General features: G+C 34.6%; 1 protein-coding gene across 5 annotated transcripts in view; it reads right to left on the reverse strand.

Moving 5' to 3' along the window:
* Positions 1-1,217: 1,217 nt before the first annotated feature.
* The window catches only part of LOC127863169 (GTPase IMAP family member 6-like), a 36,978-nt gene continuing 17,258 nt past the window's right edge, over positions 1,218-20,937 (reverse strand). Inside the window, exons 3-7 of one of the 5 annotated variants that reach the window (XM_052402555.1) lie at positions 16,780-16,941; positions 10,921-11,057; positions 6,829-7,384; positions 4,279-4,403; positions 1,218-2,442 (exon numbers count right to left, since the gene is read on the reverse strand). In XM_052402555.1, coding sequence (XP_052258515.1) covers positions 1,576-2,442; positions 4,279-4,403; positions 6,829-7,384; positions 10,921-11,057; positions 16,780-16,941 — 1,847 coding nt within the window. In that variant the 3' untranslated portion in view covers positions 1,218-1,575. The remainder of the gene's footprint in view (positions 2,443-4,278; positions 4,404-6,828; positions 7,385-10,920; positions 11,058-16,779; positions 16,942-20,937) is intronic. The other 4 variants (XM_052402553.1, XM_052402557.1, XM_052402556.1 and 1 more) reach the window with 4 other exon arrangements.

The raw sequence follows: 20,937 nt of genomic DNA on the forward strand, positions 1-20,937 counted from the left end.
TCCTCATCACAATTACAAAGCTTTAATGTTGGGGTCAGCTATAACATGCAAATATAATACGTGTATTTTCATTCCGATATCATCAAAAAATACAAAGCTTTAAAATGCTTTCATATTGGAAAGTATATCACATCAATATATACAAAGACACATAGGGTGAGATAAATCACATGGAAAAAAACGATTGAAAACATCTATTATATACTTATACAGTTTAGAAATAATAAATACAAAACATTCTTAAGTTGAATGATTACACCCAAGATTCAGTTGATTCATGATGATAGGCTGACATTCACACCACTTCACAATGGGCTCTTACATTAAAGCTTTAGAGGTGACTTCATGGTGTATTCATAGGTTCGAATAAACATAATAATGCTACTCGTCATGTAGGACAAGCGATTCCAAATACTCACTTGCCATTGAGAAATCTGCACTCGCCCGTACAAAACCATGACATTTTCTAAAACAATCAAAATTAATTGTTGAATGCTTGTATTAAGAATTTAGAATTGCAGTTGTCAGTAAGTTATGTCTCCATGACTGTATGTCCATAAATACATCAGGATTATTATGTTTTCAACTGCTCTTGAATGGTTGGGTGGATCTCACTCAAACTTTCACACTTTCAAACTTTCAAGGACCTTTATGTGTAGATTGCAAAAAAAATGAAACCAGTTTTTGCAGAATAATGGCCGTTTGTATGATTTTTCTCCAATATAACTCTTTTTTTAATGGCAGGTGGATCCTACCTTATTCTGAATGACCTTAATATATTATCAGAATATATTAGAAGGAACTGTTCTGTGAAAAGTTTTGAGAGCCCTTTGTCAGATTTTCAATATTTATATATATAAGCCCAAAAATATTCTACTCAACTTCGTTTTCGCTGATTTGCATGATTTTGCTTAAACTTTCACAGCTATAAAAATAATACAAATGATATCCAAATGTGCAGGTATCGGTTTAGAAAGGAATTTGGCTGCAACCAGTTTTGGATGAATAAAGGCCATTTTTCAGCTTTTAACTATAAAATTGTATGGTTCTCAACAAGTTTGTGTACTCACTTCCTTAGTATAATTTAAGTGATTGGTGGATTTGGTTCAAATGTTTAACAGCTGAATTACCTTTATGTGTTATTAAGTATTACAAATGCAACAACTTTAAAAAATACATGTTAGGGGCGTATAAAACTGTGCATAATACATGGTAAAATATGGTATAAAAAATATATTATTATTTAAACAATAGATTATAAGAAAAAAACAACAACATGAAAACATATGGAAAGGACTATCTTTTGTTTACATATGATATGTGTTTTATTTTAATTCTGCCAACAATAGCCATTAAATAATATTGAAAAAAATATACAACTTAAATATTGAAAGCTTTTTATATCATTGTTCATGATTGAAATTTTACCTAAATCTATTTTTTGTTTCCAGTAAAAACCGCAAAGCAATCATGTACAACAAATGCATCTACTTTTTATGAGACAATATATAAAAAAAGTCATAGCAACCAAATAAATTGTTTATATAGTTGTCATAGTATAGTCTAAAAAAAACTTTACTGAATTGTACAATTATAACCTTCTGTTTTTGGTGGATTATTATTTCCACATTGTCTGAAAAATTCTGCTTGAAAAACTCTCTGTTCAAGTTCTCTTGTACGTGCTTCCATATTCTCAGCCCTCCTATTTTGTGTACTAACTTCCTGTTCAAGCCGCAATTTTTCTGCTTCAAGCCGTCTTTTTTCCGCTTCAAAGTCTCTTTTATATATTTCTATAGCTTGCTCTTCAACCCTTAGAAGTTCCCTTTGGTGCTTAATTTCAGCTTCTTTAGCAGCTTTAATAGCAGCTCTTGCCGCTTTGGCCGCTTTAGCAGCTTCTTCAGTTTTAGCAGCCTCTGCAGCTTCAGTTTGTTGTTTGAACCGAGAACTGAAGTGAGGAGTAAGTTTTTTTGCATTTGCACTGTCAATCAAAGTCAACATCTCTTTTATCATTTCTTCCTTTTCTGCTGATGAGACCTTATTGTCTATGTATAACTCCTTTTCTTTACAAAAGCTCAATACAGATGCAACTGGATGTTTGGCGTCTATATTGGAACAAAAATGATCTTCATATTCATTTTCATTTTTAGTAAAAGTCATGATTACAAAAGCATAATCACTAGCATCATCTCCAAAGTATTCCATGAATCGTTTGAATTGGTCTTTCACATCAGAGAACTTATTTGGATCTATTACAAAACAAACTGCATGAAATCCTGGATCCAACATTTTCTCTGTTTGAAACAGTTCCTTCTTAAAATCTATGTCACTCTCGCTTGAGGGATCTTTAACTGGGAACTCTACAATCTTTATTTTACGACCATTGATTTCCCCACTTAGGTCTTTAGGTTTTGTATTTGGTTTGTTAAGTTGTATAGCTGTCATCTACAAAGAAATTGAAAAATGAAGTGGCTTGGTAAAAATTGCCAACATTCTTTGGGAGGATGATATAGTTGTTATAGTCCTAATGTAAAAAATCACTAAATCAAGGAAGAGAGGTTATTTATCTGGTTTGTAGCATCATATAATTTTTTATCTATACGAGTTTTTTATCAAATGCCCTAAGAGTCACATTACTCTATCCGTGAAATATCATTTTGCTTCAAAAACCTACCCTCTAACAAGACCTGATGGATTTTATCAAACATTAAATGTTCTGGTGGTTATATTTTACAATTTATTCTAATTCATAAAAATTGGAAACAGTACAAGTTTCCTTTAAATCATTTTCCTTCAGTTAGTCTTTATAAGGGTGCAGGTTTGTTATTTATCTACCAATCCCTTCCTCTGTTACTTCATCTTTCGGTCAAATTTATTTTATTTTGCATTATGGGATTTCTAAATAAGTTAAGACAACTGATAATTTAACACCAATAAAATGCAATATATTGATTGCAAGAACAAAACTTTTTTGGTTTAAGGTCACAGGTTCACACTTAGACTCACAGGTACTTGAAAATATTTTTTTTGTCCTTATATATGTAATAAAAGAAAAGGTATCAAACGATGATTTCACAGGTGTATTTAATAACGCTATGCAACAGCATGAAATATCAAATAATGCACACAAACGTCGTTGTGGTTGCCAGCAGGAAGCACCAATATATGATTAAACACCGTTTATTTGATGAAAATCCATCAAGTATGTCCAAAACAGCTTAAAGTTTCACAAATAAGTCCCCAAAATCGCAGTGTGTAATTCTCGACGTCCAACTGTCAGTTATGACAGACGGCGAATTTCGGTCGTTTTTTCACAATTGAACAAGAACTTTGTTATAAACTCCACATACGTTTTTCATTTACTAAGTTTTCATTAAAACTACGTCGTTCTTTAGTCCAAGTTGAACGGTAAAAAGTCGCAAATTCATTAAAAAAAACACATTTTGCGTATTGCGCAACATCACGACCACCATTTTAAGGCAGAATCGGTATTACGGAAAGAAGACGTTTCATTGGTTGAAAATAATATAATATGATAATCTGCGAGGGGTACCGAATGGTATACTGTTTGAACTTATAACATAAAATTTGTGTATTTTCTACTTTTTCTGAGTATTTTTGTTCTGCAGTTACTAAAGAACGATGTATTTCGAAGGAAAATTTAGTTACTGAAAAACGTATGTGGAGTTTATACCGAAATTCTTGTTTAATTGTGAAAAATCGACCAAAAATCGCCTTCCGTCGTAACTGACATTTGGACCCTTCGATTTGGGGTTCATATTTGTGAAACTTTTAGCTGTTTTGGACATACTTGGTGGATTTTCATCAAATAAACTGTGTTTAATCATAGATTGATGCTTCCTGCTGACAACCACAACGACATTTGTGTGCATTATTCGATCTTTCATGCTGTTGTATAGCGTTATTAAATACACCGGTGAAATCATCGTTGGATACCTTTTTTTTTAATTATATATATAAGGACCAAAAAAAATATTTTCAAGTACCTGTGCTTACACTGCAAAGGTCAAATTGTGTCCCGATTAGAACTTCTGTATGCATTAAAAAAAAATCCATACTTCAATAAAATCATGTGTGAGAAAAAAATTCCTAGTTAAAGTTCTGAATAAAATATTGCAGAGATAATTACAGAATGTTTTTACGTATCTTAAGAAAGTTTATAAGTAAAGTGCAATTATACATATGGGTTGGTGACTTCCTTATCATTGTGAGTATCACATTGTATAAATTACATTACTGTAAACCCACACCGTTACTTACTTCTGTTTCTTGGCCTGCATTTGGAACTGCGGGAGCATTTTCAGGAAACAATCTTTTTTCCAGAAGGGAGTTCCCAGTTGCACTTTTTCCATGTCCAGGGAGTCCAATGAGAAGAATTCTTAGATCTAAAAATTTAAGAAAACTTTATGTTACAATGTTCATAAATCATATTGAGGAATAATTATGTCTCCCTGGAGACATATTGTTTATAAGCTCTCCATCAAAGACAGCGGCATAAAGCAATCACTGTCTCCCTGGAGACATATTGTTTTTAAGCTCTACATCAAAGACAGCGGCGTAAAGCAATCACTGTCTCCCTGGAGACATATTGTTTTAAAGCTCTACATCAAAGACAGCAGCATAAAGCTATCACTGTATCGCTGGAGACATATTGTTTTTAAGCTCTACATCAAAGACAGCAGCGTAAAGCTATCACTGTCTCCCTGGAGACATATTGTCTATAAGCTCTACATCAAAGACAGCAGCGTAAAGCGATCACTGTCTCTCTGGAGACATATTGTTTATAAGCTCTAAATCAAAAACAGCAGCGTAAAGCTATCACTGTCTCCCTGGAGACATATTGTTTATAAGCTCTACATCAAAGACAGCACCGTAAAGCTATCACTGTCTCCCTGGAGACATATTGTTTATAAGCTCTACATCAAAGACAGCACCGTAAAGCTATCACTGTCTCCCTGGAGACATATTGTTTTTAAGCTCTCCATCAAAGACAGCAGCGTAAAGCTATCACTGTCTCCCTGGAGACATATTGTTTATAAGCTCTACATCAAAGACAGCAGCGTAAAGCTATCACACTTTCCATCTTTGTAACTTTCCGGCTGTCTAGATGTCGGTCAAAAAATTCCTTTTTTATCAGCCATAAATTTGCCATTAATTTGATAGATTAAACATATTTTGCAACAAATGTAAACCATTATAAAACAACGTGTCATTTGTAACACCCGTCTCCCTACCTTAAAGGTCCAGGTCATGTTAAAGATCAAAAGTCAAATTTGAAAACAAACGTGGAATGTGGAGGCATCTGTATTCTATGGACAAATGTCCTTTTGATACCTCTGTCTGAATTTTAATCCATGGTCACACTTTGTTTTCATTAACTTCATCTTGATAACTATTCATTAAAGAGTTTTTTTATTCCCTCGGATCGAATGATCGGGGGTGTATTGTTTTTGGCCTGTCTGTCCCAAAACTTTAACCTTGGTCATAACTTTTGCAATATTGAAGATAGCAACTTGATATTTGGCATGCATGTGTATCTACTGGAGCTGCACATTTTGAGTGGTAAAAGGTCAAGGTCATCCTTCAAGGTCAAATATATGGCTTCAAAGCACAGTAGGGGGCATTGTGTTTCACAAACTCAGCTCTTGTTTCAACATCGACATGTGTCTATAATATAAAGACAAGACCTTTTTGATTTTGGGGTCATTAGGTTGAACATACTTATATTCACATATAAAAAGCTTGTCGCATGAAAAAATATCAAATGGTCAGTTTGAGTACCTCTTATACCCATATATACTAACCATCCCTAATAAGTTGACTATGAAATATGATTCAACACCATCTGAATATTGAACACTCAGTAATTCTTAATTATTTTATGTATTAAGGTATAGCTTGCCATTATGAATATGATATTGACAAAAGACAAGTCTCACATTCCCGATTTTAGTAATTATCACAAAGCAATAATTTATTGATGATTCCAAAACAAAGCCTGTGATGAGCAGTTCAAGCTGTTTCTATGTATTAAAGTATAGCTTGCCATTATTAACCTGATATGGACATTACAAGAGTTTCATATTCTCAATTTTATTGATTATCACAACAAAATAATGTATTGATGATTCAAAAACATAATGGTTAATGTGCAACATCTCCATATCACTTTTTCAACTGCTAGAATTCAACTGAAAATAAACGCATGTGTTTAGGTCTCATTTTGGGAGCAGTTACCAAATTCTAAAAGTGTTGTTGCCACTCTTGAAAAATAAAGTTATGGGTCGATTTTAATGAAACTTGGTCAGTATTTTTATCTTGACATTTTTAGGCTGAGTTTTAATCTGGGTGACTTAGGTTAAGAAAAGACCATGTGCTGCATTTAACACCACTGCTTCTTCTTCAAAGGTCAAGGTCACAATTTAAGGTCAGTCCTTCAGTCTTTCTGTTTTTCATTTCATTTGTTTTGTCTGTCATGGGTTACTAAAAAGCAGTGGTGCTAGAGGGATAAAACTTTGCAAACATATTTACCAGTATAAGCACTTGTGCGCCTAAATATTTTGTTTCAGATATTGTTTGACATTTTTTGTCATATAAGAGGTTACGAATTTTTATTTCTGCTTATAACTTGAAGGGATAACCTTTTTAAGACTTTTGTATACTGTCCATTGTAACTTAACGTAGTGCCTTTCGTCTCTACAAGCATATACTCCAGGGGCATTTGTCACATCCTGTTATACACAATGTTTTAAGTCCCTAAACGTTTGCAAATTTTGTTATTTGTCGTAAGGACTCAGTTCTAGTAATTACCTTCTTTTGACCGCTCAGATCCCAATCCACAGACATGTATCATATAAAAGTCTGTAGCCTTTTGTGCCAAGTTTCTGCTTATTTTGTTCACAAAGTACGGCCTCAGTGCTTTGGCATTAGCTTCATCAACTGCTGTTAAGATATTTAAAACCATATCTTCTTTAAGATCTTTGGAAGCTTTGTTATCAATGAACAACATTTTGTCTTGACATCTTTTTCTAAGCACTTGAAATGCTTTTTGTCCATCATCTTCAGTCTTTTTCTCCCCTCCTCTTATGTAGTTTTTCATTTCTGCTTCTGTTTCTATGTGGGTAAAAAGGACAAATGCATATTCATCAACGCCTTTTCCAAACAATTTGAAGAAAATTTCCACCGTTTGAACCAATTCTTTAGTAAAGCGATCTGGGCGCAATACTAAGCAGATAGCATTGAAACCAGGCAATGTCAGCCCTATACACTGGTATATTTGTTCATAAACAAATTGTTGCTCAAAGGATGTATCAAAAATTCCAGGAGTGTCCACAATTTCTAATTTTCTTCCAAACCTTTCTTGTACCTGCAATAAATAACTTACTTTTTATATATGTTAATCACCTTGCAAACAAAACTAAAAATTGTTTCAGCAGAAAAGTTATCTATAGGTGTTTGCAGGGACTACCCTAGGCCTTAAAAAAATAGGCGTATAATAAGTGACTTCTCCTTTTTCTGAAACAGGGAGAAGTTTGGAAAATCAGGGAGAAGTTTGTGTAAACAATATTGACTTGAAGTGTTTCAAAACCAAAACAGATCAAACAATGTAACATACAAAAGACTTGTCATTGGTAGTTGTTAAGATATGGATTTGCATGAGGTAGCCTTGAAAATGTTGTCAGATCATGAAAGCATGTTGCCAAACACATGTCTTTTTCTTAAGATTGGCTGTGTAAAATCAGTAAGCAGTGTTGCTTGTGATCGTAATTGTCAAACAACATAGTCTGGGGCTTTTTGGCTTATTTACAATTACATTGACTGCAATGTATTACAATGTCACTACATAACAAATTTGGTAGCCCTATGCCATACGGTAATGGACAAGAAGATTTTTAAAGTTTGCACAAAATAGGCCTTATTTAAGCGTATGTTCATTTTTGTGACCCCCGGGACAGGGTCAAATTCGACCCCAGGGGCATAATTTGAACAAACTAAGTAGAGAACTATTAGATGTCAATACATACCGAATTTGGTAGCCCTAGGCCCTAGGGTTATGGACAAGAAGATTTTTAAGCTTGCGCAAAATAGGCTTTAAATAAGCATATGTTCATTTTTGTGACCCCTGGGGAACGGTCAAACTTGATCCCAGGGGCTTAATTTGAACAAACTTGGTAGAGGACTATTAGATGTCACTACATATCAAACTTGGTAGCCCTATGCCATAGTGCTATGGACAAGAAGATTTTTAAAGTTTGCGCAAAATAGGCCTTTTTTAAGCGTATGTTGATTTTTGTGACCCCCGGGCAGGGTCAAATTTGACCCCAGGGGCATAATTTGAACAAACTAAGTAGAGAACTATTAGATGTCACTACATACCTAATTTGGTAGCCTATAGGCCCTAGGGTTATGGACAAGAAGATTTTTAAAGTTTGCACAAAATAGGCTTTATATAAGCATATGTTCATTTTTGTGACCCCTGGGGCAGGGTCAAATTTGACCCCAGGGGCATAATTTGAACAAATTTGAAAGAGGTTCACCCAGGAACATTTGTGAGAAGTTTTATCAGAATTGGACTTGTCCCAATGCTTTGCATTGACCGTTCCAAGGCGGTGACCCCAGCTTTATTCATATTTTGTGTTTATGTTGGTTTGTATTGTGCTGTATTGTGCTGTTTTGTACTGTTTGGGCAATCGGTCACTTGCCTTAAATAAAGGACCAACTAATTGTTTTTAATGAAAATTCAATACTGCTCCAGCAGCTGGAGTTTCACTTCTTTATATTGTAGTTTAGGAGAAGAAGATGTTCAAAGAAAAAGTTAACACACAGACACACGCACGCACAACGGACACAGGACCATGACATAAGCCCCGCTGGCCTCTGGCCATATCAAATTTGATCCTAGGGTCTCAATTTGAACAAACTTGGAAGAGGACTATTAGATGTCACTACATACCAAATTAATGTGATAGCCCAATGCCATACGGTTATGGACAAGAAGATTTTTAAAGTTTGCACAAAATAGGCCTTATTTAAACGTATTTTCATTTTTGTGACCCCCGGGGCAGGGTCAAATTTGACCCCAGGGGCATAATTTGAACAAACTTAGTAGAGAACTATTAGATGTCACTACATACCGAATTTGGTAGCCCTAGGCCCTAAGGTTATGGACAAGAAGATTTGTTAAGTTTGCACAAAATAGGCTTTATATAAGAATATGTTCATTTTTGTGACCCCCGGGGCGGGGTCAAATTTGATCCCAGGGGCATTATTTGAACAAATTTCAAAGGGGTCCACCCCAGGAACATTTGTGAGGAGTTTTATCAGAATTTGACTTGTAGTTTAGGAGAAGAAGATGTTTAAAGAAAAAATTAACGGACGCACACACGCACGCACGGCGGACACAGGACCATGACATAAGCCCCACTGGCCTCTGGCCAGTGGAGCTAAAAACAGCCCCTACTATTAATAAATTGTAAGGTTTAGCAACAAGCCAGAGTGATCAAATTATCAAACCATATAATTTCACTCAAGCAATAGTGAAATGATTGGGTTGTCAGTTCCTCTGGTTTTATCTGCTCATTTGTCATATAGCATGATTGTTTTGAAAATATATTTCCTCTTTACACTTTAAAGCAGTTTCAAGAAACTTAGCTGAGTGAAGAAGGAATAAATCAGTCTAGCAGGCTTCAGGTCAAGGTCACTCTTAGTCACATATTGTGCATCAGCTCCTTATATCTTACCACTTAATGGCTTTTCATCAGAAAACTCAAAGGTCTTATAAACCTACCGGTATACTTTATAAGACCTTCAATCTTTATATGACCCTTCATTTACATAATTTTATGGATGTCTTTTTTTTGGAATGTGTGCATTAAAGGTTAAGAATGGTGTTGTTCTTTGACAGTTCGTGTTTGATGGTTGCAAAGCTATAAACATTAAATGGTTACCTTTTATCATATACATTAAGGTATGAAGTAAACAAGTATACAAGAAATGAATCAAAACCGTATGCGTTTGAGCCATATAGGGTTCATACTATTATTTGCACAAAGAATAAAATTGCCAAACTTCACATGCAGTTTGGCTCATCTGAGCACAGCGTGCTCATGGCGAGCCTATGTGATAGTCATTTGTCCGTCCTTAATCGTCAGTTGTCAGCAGAAACCTTATTAACAGGCTACATGAAACTTGGACCCAATGATACCATGGTTTGATTCTAGGTTTTATGAGATCAACAACTAGGTCACTAGATCGAAATTAAGAGAAAATGTTTGTCAACACTCTAGAAGTCACATTTGTTGTTAGATCTTCATAAAACTTGATCAGAACATTTGTTCTAATGACATCTTGGCCAAGGTAAAACATGGTTCAGGTTTGTGGCAGTCACATTTTCAGTCCAACCTTCATGAAACTTGGTCATTAAGTTTGTCCTATATCTAGGCCAAGTTTAAAACTGGGGCATATGGGTTTAAAACTAGGTCACTAAGTCAAATTATAGAAAAAGTTTGTCAAAACTCCAACTTGCCACATACAAGAAATATCTTCATTAAACTTGGAAAGAGCATTTGTTCTAATAAATATCTAAGCCGAGTTTCCCCAAAAAATGTGTCTAGAAATTAAATATTTATTTTTCATTATGTACATGTGTACTTTTATTATTCTGAACTCTGCCTTCTTAGAATAAATTGTTCTTTAGGTCTAAGGTTAGCGCCTCTTGTTCTAAGTTACGCACTGTTTGACGTCTTACCATTTTTGTACAAATATAAATAGGGCTTTTACATATTGCAACAATACCATAGTTCCAGACATATGACAATCCCTATGACTTAAAAGTGTGCAATAAAGTTAAGACATGTAAATATTTAAAAACCATTATACGTTGAACACTTATTTTCAACTTACCAGCCTCTTATACTCCTGTGTAACAGAAACTTGACTCAATTCATCATGAAATCCTTCCTCCCTTTTGATTCCAAGAAGCGTGTTTCCAGTTGCACTTTTGCCATGGCCAGTATGTCCAACAAGAAGTATTCTTATATCTGGATAATAAAATATTACTGCTTTGAAAAACTGGTGAATTTTATGTAAAACACACATGCGATAACTTGACACAAATCATTTTGACATTTGAATCAGACACATTTATTTTGTCATCCATATCCATAACTACACTTACCAATCTTAAAAAATTGGAATAAGAAACTTACAGTTTGAACCATGTTTTCATGGAAGTTAAAATCATGTTAATCAGATTTGCACACAGTATTACACGTCACGTCGATGGCAGATTGTTCCATCGATGACAGACAGTTGGACTCAACCGCGAACAACAGGTAGGTTGTATATTCGGTCTGTATATTTATATTACGCAAGTAAGGCCAAAATCATTGCTACGAACATTTTGTCGATTGACTGAGGACGCCACCAGGTAATTTTGGACTCGTTGTTCACGTTTTTATAGAAATGTGAACTAGTTAAAAGTGACAGTTTCCGAAACATCATCGAAAATGACTGATTTTGTTCAAAATATCTCAAGTTTGAAATAAATGACTGCATTTCGTGTTATATACTTACTCATTTATCCCTTGGGGATACGTAAGCCAAATATCCGCCCCTTGAGTTGTTTCATAACCATGTCACAGGCGTCCATACTGACCCCGTCAAAAAAAAATTGATGCCGTAGTAGGCAGATATGTATTTTAAATGATGCCGATGATGGAAGAAACGCTGTATAAGATGCTAACAAAGATGACAGATTGTCAAAATAAGTATTTTTTTTTTCTCTCTTCTTTTTGTACTTTTATATACAATTGAGAAGCAAAACTGTTCTTTATAATATATTATCAAAACGGGAAGGTTATGTTTGCTGTAGGTTTGTTGAAAAGACATTCACTGCACGCAGTAATAGGAGAGAATAATAATTTGTACCATCAAATTGCTCTGCACATACAGCGATTCACATGAAGAAATTATTACGGATGAAATATTTCATCAGAGGATCGAGCTGATACAAGCCGGTTTTTTTTGCCAGAAAGAGCTTGTGATTTTTCTGAGAGTCCTGACTCATCTGATCATAACATTATTTGTTTATTCAGGAGTTGTAGTAGCTTAATAATAAGTTTTTGACTATGTTCTCTTTGAATTTTATTCACAGATCAGGTAATCTGCATGTAATTGCTTGAACTTATATTTGTTTTGTAAATACATCCATATAGAAAAAATATATGTGACCATGCATCACAGTGGCATACACTGTCTTTGATATGTATTATAATGGTGCGGTATGAACTTTTTTAATTTACTAGTACCTTATTCATCATAACAAGCATCTGTGTTGAATCATGATTTTGTATAAACACAATTAATCCAAATGGCCATGTACGTCGACATAATAATGTCCACCTCTTTAAGATTTGTAGAACTATCTTTATAAGATTGTTTGAGTTTTAAGAAATATTTGTGTTTGTTATCAAATGTTTAATTGTATTTCATTGTTAATGTTCTTTTTAAGCTAGTCACACTGTTACAAACTCCGACAAGTCATATTTGTATACCAGTCAGTCATGTAGGTCCATGCATTATAACCATGTACAATGTTTAAGTGAAAACAAAACAAAACACATAATATGATTTAAAATTTAATGATAACAATTGTATTTCTTAGATGATAATTAGCTAATATTGGTTTTATTGAACACGTACGTTTAAATATATATATACAAGTTAAACGTATTGTGATGGAGATGGTAAGTCATATAGAGGTTTTGATTTGTATGTTATACTTGTAACTTATACGTATGATGTATGTTATATTTTCCATCGGGCGTCTCTTGATAAGGGGTGTTGCTGCAGTTTTGCTGATTTTTTTTCCATCTAATAGATTTTGTTCAAAATTTATGTTCAAATACTACATACAAATACTAAATGAAAAATTAAATAAAAACATAGGCTCACCGGCCTTGTTTTGATTTTATTCACCATTATATAACATGTACTTTTTCATTATAACTGAAAAATCTCTTATTGCATAAAAATGATTAATAACCTATGAAATTAACAACATTTAGATATTATATAAGCTAAGATACATCATATACCATTTAATTAAACCACAAACTACCAAAAAAAGGGAGAACACAAGTTAAATTTTAAGAAATGTAATTTTATAATTTTTATGTCACCCAAAAAAACTTCAATTTTTTACTATTTTAACCACATAAATGAAATTAAAAAGTTCTATCTCATAACTTTCTGCGAAACTGCTTAAATACTTTCATCTACGTATTGTTATCATAAAACAAAAATAAAACAAGGGGGTCACCGCACTATTAACAGAGATTTTGTTGTTTAATTATCCCTACCGTCTATGTCAAATTTCATAAAATATAGCAATTTGGCTAAACCCAAGTACCGGTACATTGATTGCTAGAAATATGCATAAACCTTTGACATTGTTTATAACCTTACCTGGAATCTCAACAGCTTACACAAAAACAACAATAATAATACAATATTAAATCACAAACATAAGACAATGTGGTATCAAACTCGACCTTAATCATCAATAGCTCCAGGATAAAACAAGATTTCAAATAAAGAAAGAAAAAAAGAGATAAAAAAAGTTAGCCGAACCTGGGATCGAACCACTGACCTTTGTTTTATGAACCCACTCTGTAATATGTGATGATTCTGATAACAAAAATATTGGGTTGTGATAAAAGCGAATCGGTGTTGCTATAAATATATCCTCGGTTAAATAAGCTGCCGCAACACCCCTTAAGTTGTCTGGAAACCCAGCGATAGAGGTAATACTGGAAGTTTTGGACTTGAAAACACGCTGATAAAAATCCAAAACTTCTCACTTTACCTATATCGGTGGGTTTCCAGATGATAAAACACGAGACGCTCAATGAAAAATATAGTAAAATCATACGTAAAAGTAACAATTTAGATGTACAAATCTAAACCTCTCTAACGTGATATGTTTACCCAGAAATGCCAATCTAAGACATACAACGTTGTCTCTAACAACATACACGTAATTTTACATCTCAGAATTTTAGAGTCGCAGTATACTTTATCTAGGAAATATGATGAACCCGATAGTGTATGATATGTAACAATAATGTTAAACTGTCCATATTCGATATCAAACTCAGAGTCACACAGTTATAACATCTGAACTTCTTCATGGTGACGGTTTTCTACAAAAGAAAAACACCCTCATTTAATTATATTATAGCCTTGTTATATATATCATATAGGTATCACAATCTAGGCTATTGAACATATATTCATACACCTACAGCATACATAACCATCCCGTCTTGAGATATATTACAAAGGACAGTTATGCTTCCTTATTGTATATAAAAGTACAAAAAGAAGAGAGAAATAAATAAAATAGTTATTTTAAAAATCTGTCACTTTGTTAGCATCCTCTACAGCGTTTCTGCCATCATCGGCATCATTTAAAATACATATCTGCCTACTACGGCTTCAATTTGTTTTTCGACGGGGTCAGTTTGGACGCTTGTGACATGGTCATGAAATAACTCAAGGGGCGGATATTTGGCTTACGTATCCCCAAGGGATAAATGCGTAAGTATATAAGTCATTTATTTCAAACTTGAGATATTTTGAACAAAAATCAGTCATTTTCGATGATGTTTCGAAACTGTCACTTTTAACTCTTTCACAGTTCTTTAAAAAACTTGAACAACGAGTCCAAAATTACCTGGTGGCGTCCTCAGTCAATGGACAATATGTTCTTAGCAATGATTTTGGCCTTACTTCCGTAATATAAATATACCGACCGAATATATAGCCTACCTGTTGTTTGCGGTTGAGTCCAACTGTTTGTCATCGACGGAACAATCTGCCATCGACGTGACGCGTAATACGGTGTGATTTGGGGATTACATGTGTGCAACTGGTGGCCTCAAACATGTGGTTTCTGGTCAATACCTTTGGTTTGCATTGACCAATCTAATTTAAACTTTAGCTATAGCAACCTTGTATGAAGACCTAGCGTAACATTGTATTTGGGGCAAGGGCAAGGGAACTGTTACTAAAATTGGAAAGAACAGTTTCTGCTCAATAACTCAAGTTTTGAAACTGTAGAAAAAATTATATATATTAAGGTTCATTCCCATATTTGCATTTCATTTCTTTTGACATCTTATCTGGTTTTGGCTGGTCTGAAAATGATGTAAATGCTAAATATTACAAAATACAGTTTCTACTTTAATAAACAAAAGTTACCCACCTGAGGATACCTTTGTGTCATTTTTATTTCCTGATTCTCATGTTTCCAAACATGTCCCCGAAGCCAAAAAGAAAACCTTTTACAAACTCTTTACACCCAGAGATGAGTCTAGAGATGAGTCTCTCATTTTGTGATGACCTTTGATTTTTAAGATGTTATTGCCTCCTTTTTTAGAAGGTGGTCAAAAAGATTTTTCCCTTGTCAATCAATCCCTCTGTTATGTCAATCTGTTGTTTTTCTCTTTCGTCCGCCTGTCCTCTGTCTGAAGGATTTTTGGCTCTCACCTTACTCCAAAAGTATCGCTGCACTAGTGATGACATTTTGCAAACATATAAACCAAGTAGATGTACTTTTTTGGCATTAAACCAGAATAAGAATGGCCCGTTTTTAGCAAAAGCAAAGAAGACACTTTTGAGAAAAAATTTGTTGTGCGTAACTCAACTAAACAAGAGATGTGTTTGTCATAAACACAATGCCCCCTACTGCGTCGCTTTGAATTAAAAAAATATCTTTTATTATATCCCTTTAAAAATTATTACTTCCCTTGTGAAATGATCTGTCACAACCTGTCAATTGATAAAAAGAAATTATCTCCCTTTAAAGCTTGTTTCTTCCCTTGGATTTTGATTTTTTACCTTTGACCTTGAAGGATGACATTGAGCTTGACCTTTTAGCACTGAAAATGTGCAGCTCCATGAGATACACGTGCATGCAAAATATCAAGTTGCTATCTTCATTATTGCAAAAGTTATGGCCAATGTTAAAGTTTTCGGACGTACGCACAGACTGACAGACAGACAGACGGACTGACAGTTCAACTGCTATATGACACCCTACCGGGGGCATAAAAAGGTTTATATTTATATTAGTATTCTGTCAAAATTGGATTCAGCCAAAATTCCGCCCTTTTCAATCACCTACAAAAACAGGTTCTTTTGTAAAATTATAGGTTTGAGCACAACCTGCCAAGCAGTTGTGACAGGGTTGAGTCCAAAACAGTTTAAGAAAGTATATATTCTATAGTTGATAATATTACAAAGGACCATAATTCCGCACAAATTGGTCTCAGACAAAAATCCTTCCTTTACCATCACCTATCCTTCAATGTATGTTCTTTAGCTGTGAAAGTTGGCAGCATTTTAATAGGAGTTAAGCACCAAACAATTAGGTATTATAAAATCTAACATGGAAAATAAAGGTTATTAGGCCATTATACTTCCAATACAGGCTGCAGATATAATGCTTTGCAAAGGTTATAAAGGTTATAAGGTTATTTAAGGTTATAAAGCTATGAAAATATAGGCGAAATTCAGTGAGCAATTTACAGAGAACAGGATATTACAGGGCATTTGTATGACAGACAAGGGCAATGCTGAATGCCTCCCACATTAAGGGGACATAAAAGGATTAGTTTTTCTCTATCAGATAAACCCACATGTAAAAAAATTAACTTTATTCAGACTCCACACGAAGTTTTCCCTTACAAAGCTTACCCGCTTTCTTTTCAAACAAGTTCACTGCCTGGGCAGGGGAGACATTCTCAGCCTGCTGATCAGGTGTCCTCTGCGTTGTCTGCCGTGGCTTGGGGGCAGGAAGGGGTTCCACAGGGGGGTTTGCCAGGGCAGTTGGGGCCTCCTCAGGGGAAGTCTTGATACCTGAAATGGTGCCAAAAAATACAACTAATCTTTTGGGGTATGAAGGTGTGATCATCAATTTGTGTGAAAGGCGGTAATACTGTTACATTACAATACATTGCAGGGGCATAACTTGGTATACTGCAACAGGCATAATTGTATAATTTAACAAGTTTACTCCGCACTGGAGGCAACATATTATGATATTAACCAATTCTTATAAATTATAAGCAAAAATAGACTATGCAAACAACAACATGGCAATATAATTGACATGCAAGCTCATTCAATATTTTGCTTTGCATGTTCAAATAATTTTTAAATCAGTTGGAATGTTAAAACCAACCATCAATTTTAGTGAACTATATAGGAAATATTATACTTAATTATGAAATTTGTGCTAGTACATCATGCATATTGGTAAGCAGTATATCGTGTTATTGGTTAGCTGGATACTTTGTGTGAAGGAATTATATGAGCATCTTTTTTTTTAAATGAATGACAAAACTCTCTTTAATCATTGAAACTTATGTCACATTAAATGGGTATTTTATTCATATACATCCAACATGAAAAGAGAATAATTAAAAAAAAACAAGAGATGTGTTTGTCATAAACACAATGCCCCCTACTGCGCTGCTATGAAAAAAAATGACCTTTGACCATGAAGGATGACCATGACCTTTTACCACTCAGAATGTGCAGCTCCATGAGTTACACATGCATTTTATTATTTTATTTTTTGACTTTTGACCTTGAAGGATGACCTTGACCTTTCACCACTCAAAATGTGCAGCTTCATGAGATACACAGACGGGCACAGAGACGGATGGACAGGCGGACAGACAGACGGTCAAAACTTTGATCTTATGGAAAGGCCTTGTCCATATACACATGCATACCAAATATGAAGGTTATATCTCAAGGGACATAGAAGTTATGAGCATTTTTCGAAACCTAAACGCAGAGTTTGAAACCTAAACGCAGACCCAAACTTCAAGGTCAAGGTCACAGGGGTCAAAAATTGTGTGCGTATGGAAAGGCCTTGTCCATATACACATGCATACCAAATATGAAGGTTATATCTCAAGGGACATAGAAGTTACGAGCATTTTTCGAAATCTAAACGAAAATTTTGAAACCTAAACGAAGACCCTTACTTCAAGGTCCAGGTCACGGGGGTCAAAAGTTATGTGCGTATGGAAAGGCATTGTCCATATACACATGAATACCAAATATGAAGGTTATATCTGAAGGGACATAGAATTGAGAAGCATTTTTCGAAACCTAAACGCAGATTTTGAAACCTAAACGCAGACCCTTACTTCAATGTCAAGGTCACAGGGGTCAAAATGTGTGTGCGTAAGGAAAGGTCTTGTCCATATACACATGCATACTAAATATGAAGATTATATCTCAAGGGACATAGAAGTTATGAGCATTTTTCTAATCCTAAACGCAAAGTGTGACGAAATTTCAGACAGACGGACGGACAGACAGTGTAATCACTATATGCCACCTTATTTGGGGCATAACAAGGCTTGTCACCATAGGATGACAAATGCTCACTTTTTCCACATTTTTCTAAACCTAAACACAAAGTGTTTTTCCAAATTTTTCGAAAACAAAACGCAAAGTGTGATGGAATTTCAGATGGACAGAGAGACGGACAGTGCGATCACTATATGCCCAGCTTTGGGGGGCATAACAATATAGATGCTAGTGCGGTCAAACTTGAATGAAATATTAAACCGCATGTGAACATGTGCTCCAGGTTATGTTGACAAATTATTTTTGACTTTGTTGTAAAATTGTCATAATTGTCTCTAACCTCAATGGAATAAAAAGTAACACATGTATTTACATGCATTGAAAGGACTCAGAATATACAAATAAGGAATTGGAGATTTTTTAATAATCGTAAATTTGGTAAAAAGTGTAATTATTATTTAGAGACATATTATCTTGTAAATATGCCATGAATTTTTATTGTTTTGACATGGCAAAAAGATAAGAAAACGGTGGATAATTTGGACATTCAATTCGGTGAAAAAGCAGTGGCAAACAATGAAAACAGAAGTGAGGGTGGAAGAATTTATATTATGAATTGAATTTTTTTGGCATTTGATTGAAAGCTGTTTCTTCCCTTGTATTTAGTTTTTTGATCTTTGACCTTGAAGGATGACATTGACCTTTCAGCACTCAAACTGTGCAGCTCCATGAGATACACATGCATGCCAAATATCAAGTTCCTAAAGTTCTTCAATATCGCAAAAATTATGGCCAATGTTAAAGTTTTCGGACGGACGCACAGACTGACAGACAGACAGACGGACTGACAGTTCAACCGCTATATGCCACCCTACCGGGGGCATAAAAAGCTTTATATATATATTAGTTTTTTGTCAAAATTGGATTCAGCCCAAATTCCTCCCTTTTCAATCACCTACAAAAAAAACAGGTTCTTGTGTTACATTAAAGGTTTGAGTACAATCTGCCAAGCAGTTGTGACGGGGTTGAGTCAAAAACAGTTTAAGAAAGTATATAATTATTTTATTCTATAGTTGAAAATATGACAAAGGACAATAATTCCTCACAAATTGGTCTCAGACAATAATCCTTCCCTTACCATCACCTATCCTTCAATGTATGTTCTTTAGCTGTGAAAGTTGAGTGTCAGCATTTTAATAGGAGTTAAGCACCAAACAATTAGGTATAATTAAATCTAACATGAAAAAACAAGAATCGTTGAAAACGATTGATGCTCCCCTTTATGTTGATAATAAAGTATAAAAGAGATCGGTCAAATATGGAAGGCGCTATGAGAAACTGTAACCAAAGTGTGACCTTGAGAAAATCTATTATTAGCCTCGGTTACCTTGACCCCAGTGACCTCAAACCTTATATGAGGTTGTCAATGTTTGCTAAACATATCTAACCTATGTTCCCAATATATATGTGTTTTGTTCCCAATATATATATATATATATATATATATATATATATATATATATATATATATATATATATATATATCTAAAAATATGCAAGATGAGTAATGCATCAAATTGCCATATTATTTACTAAAACTTGAATTATTCGTTTTTGTCTTCAAATAGATCGTCCAAACATTTTGCTTCAGTTAAAAAATAATAATGATCTTCAGCCACTACAGAAAAAGACACTTTTAAAGACCAAAAAAAAGGAATACACAGAGTGTAATGTTCTGTTGTGTTGCCCGGGCACGCCACACATTAATCAACCTTACTAAAGAAATGTAAGGTTAATTTATGTCGGGGAGGCAGGTCATAAATCAATCCAGTTTCCTCTTAGAGAAAATGTTCTGCCAAAATAATATGACAAATGAGGTTTTCCTAGTATGTGTCAGGAACCTTAAATTTGCTGACAACACAGGAAACTGAGTTGTAATCGAAGATGACTGCTACCAGTTTTCATGATACTGCTACAAGTGTACATGATGCCAACAGTTAACTTTGATCGTGTCCATTGTACAAACCAGAAAAAAACGTGGCAATAACATATACACATTAGTGTTTTATCCAGGCCGTTTAAGCGTGGCGCAGCGCCATGCCCCTTTTTGTAGCGCCCCGCTGCCCCTTTCAAAGCCAATCAGCGCCGCGCTGTCCTTTTCAAAGGACGCCGCCCTGCCCTTTCATGAGCACCCGCTGTTTTTCGCCGTGCACGACCTTATTGATAACATCTTAATTGCCTCTTAACCAATCTTCTAAGCCGACTATTATCAGCGAAGATTCGTGCGGTTGTGAATTCGTCATGCATGAATAACCATGTGTCAATATCAATCGATAATTTCAGTGGCTTTGTTACACTTATCTGTCCGTAATGTGTATTCCTCCACGATACAATCGTGCACAGTTACTTTGGAGACTTAATGAAAACCTCGATGTTATTCACGTGGAAATTGTGCATTTCATGCATAATTCAGTTATATCAAAACATTTATTTGTACACGTAATTAAATTTAAAAAAAACACCCGT

This window comes from Dreissena polymorpha, unplaced genomic scaffold (genome assembly GCF_020536995.1).
Source record: "Dreissena polymorpha isolate Duluth1 unplaced genomic scaffold, UMN_Dpol_1.0 chrUn001, whole genome shotgun sequence".
In the NCBI taxonomy this organism is placed as follows: Eukaryota; Metazoa; Mollusca; class Bivalvia; order Myida; family Dreissenidae; genus Dreissena; species Dreissena polymorpha.